Raw genomic sequence first — 1,197 nt, 5'->3', positions numbered from 1 at the left:
CTAGCCGTCTTATATGGTCCTACATGTATTCAATGATAATGTACTTAAACTGACACAGCTCTTCCATCTCTCACAGTGTCGACAAAGTTTATACATACATATTCAAAAGTAGAATGTAACATTAGCTGTACATTTATAATTGCCCGTGTTTTCACGTCTGACGTCATTGATTTCATTCATTAGTTTGTTCGACTTTGTCTCTCCATCTTTAGTCCATTTAATATGTGATGGTGGATTGGAATCGACGAAAAAATGTAATGGTATATCCTCGCCTTCTTTGCATAGTATAAACTCCTATACGTTTTAACTACTGTATGGGTAATGATATCATATGTACTTGTTTTTTGTAACACTACTCTTAAGTTTGGTCTATTGTTAGATGTGCACGTGCTTCTTAATATAATAGTACTACAAGCTATTGACATTCTTATTTGTTTAAATTACATGTGCACACGCTAGTTGGTGTTGTCTCATATCATTTGTACCAGAGGTAAGATAAATGTCATCTAGATGTTTTTATGCCACTTACATTGGACAACAATATCCATAGCTGCTTCACCATGGCCAGTTGAATTGTCATAGAAGGTATTGTTGGCTATACACGTATATTGACCAGCATCTGAACGGTTGACACCAGACAGTGTGAGTATTCTATCAGTTGATATAGCGTTGCCATCCTTGATCCACTTCACCATGACACTAGTATTTGGGTTTGCATCAATCATACATTGCAGGGTTACTTCCTCCGTTTCTTTACTCGTTGTTTCACCAGACACTATCACGGTGGGCGCATCTGTCAATTGGCAGGATAAACAAAAAGCACCGATATGAAGTCAACATCCTTGCCTATCTCGAACACACAGTAAATATCGGGGACTACACCCGGAATTTTACAACCTCATCAGTGATGATTTACGACCACGAATATCGCAGAAACAAGCAGAGGCCAACGGAAAGTGGTGCGAAGTAGAGTTGCACCTGTCCCTGTATCACCTAGCACGTCGCACAAACCTAACTACATATGTGGCTAGAAGGAATGCCAAAACCCACAGTTCTAACAACACGGGAAATGAAATATGTTTCGACTACCAAAATCCTTTAGGATGCGGTCGGAGTAAGTTTAAATTCGCATGAAATTAATTTTAGAATCGACAAGACTTTTCCAAAACATATGTCTGAAAGCAAGTGTATGAATTG

At 38.5% G+C, this 1,197-nt stretch overlaps 1 protein-coding gene across 1 annotated transcript in view; it reads right to left on the bottom strand.

The window, feature by feature from the left end:
* Positions 1–506: 506 nt before the first annotated feature.
* LOC144439998 (B-cell receptor CD22-like) overlaps positions 507–1,197 on the bottom strand; it is a 6,966-nt gene continuing 6,275 nt past the window's right edge. Inside the window, exon 7 of the mRNA XM_078129227.1 lies at positions 507–793. Within this exon, the coding sequence (XP_077985353.1) occupies positions 507–793 (287 nt within the window). The remainder of the gene's footprint in view (positions 794–1,197) is intronic.

The sequence above is a fragment of the Glandiceps talaboti genome, chromosome 9, assembly GCF_964340395.1.
Source record: "Glandiceps talaboti chromosome 9, keGlaTala1.1, whole genome shotgun sequence".
NCBI classification, from domain to species: Eukaryota; Metazoa; Hemichordata; class Enteropneusta; family Spengelidae; genus Glandiceps; species Glandiceps talaboti.
This window is presented reverse-complemented; position numbering and strand designations above follow the sequence as displayed.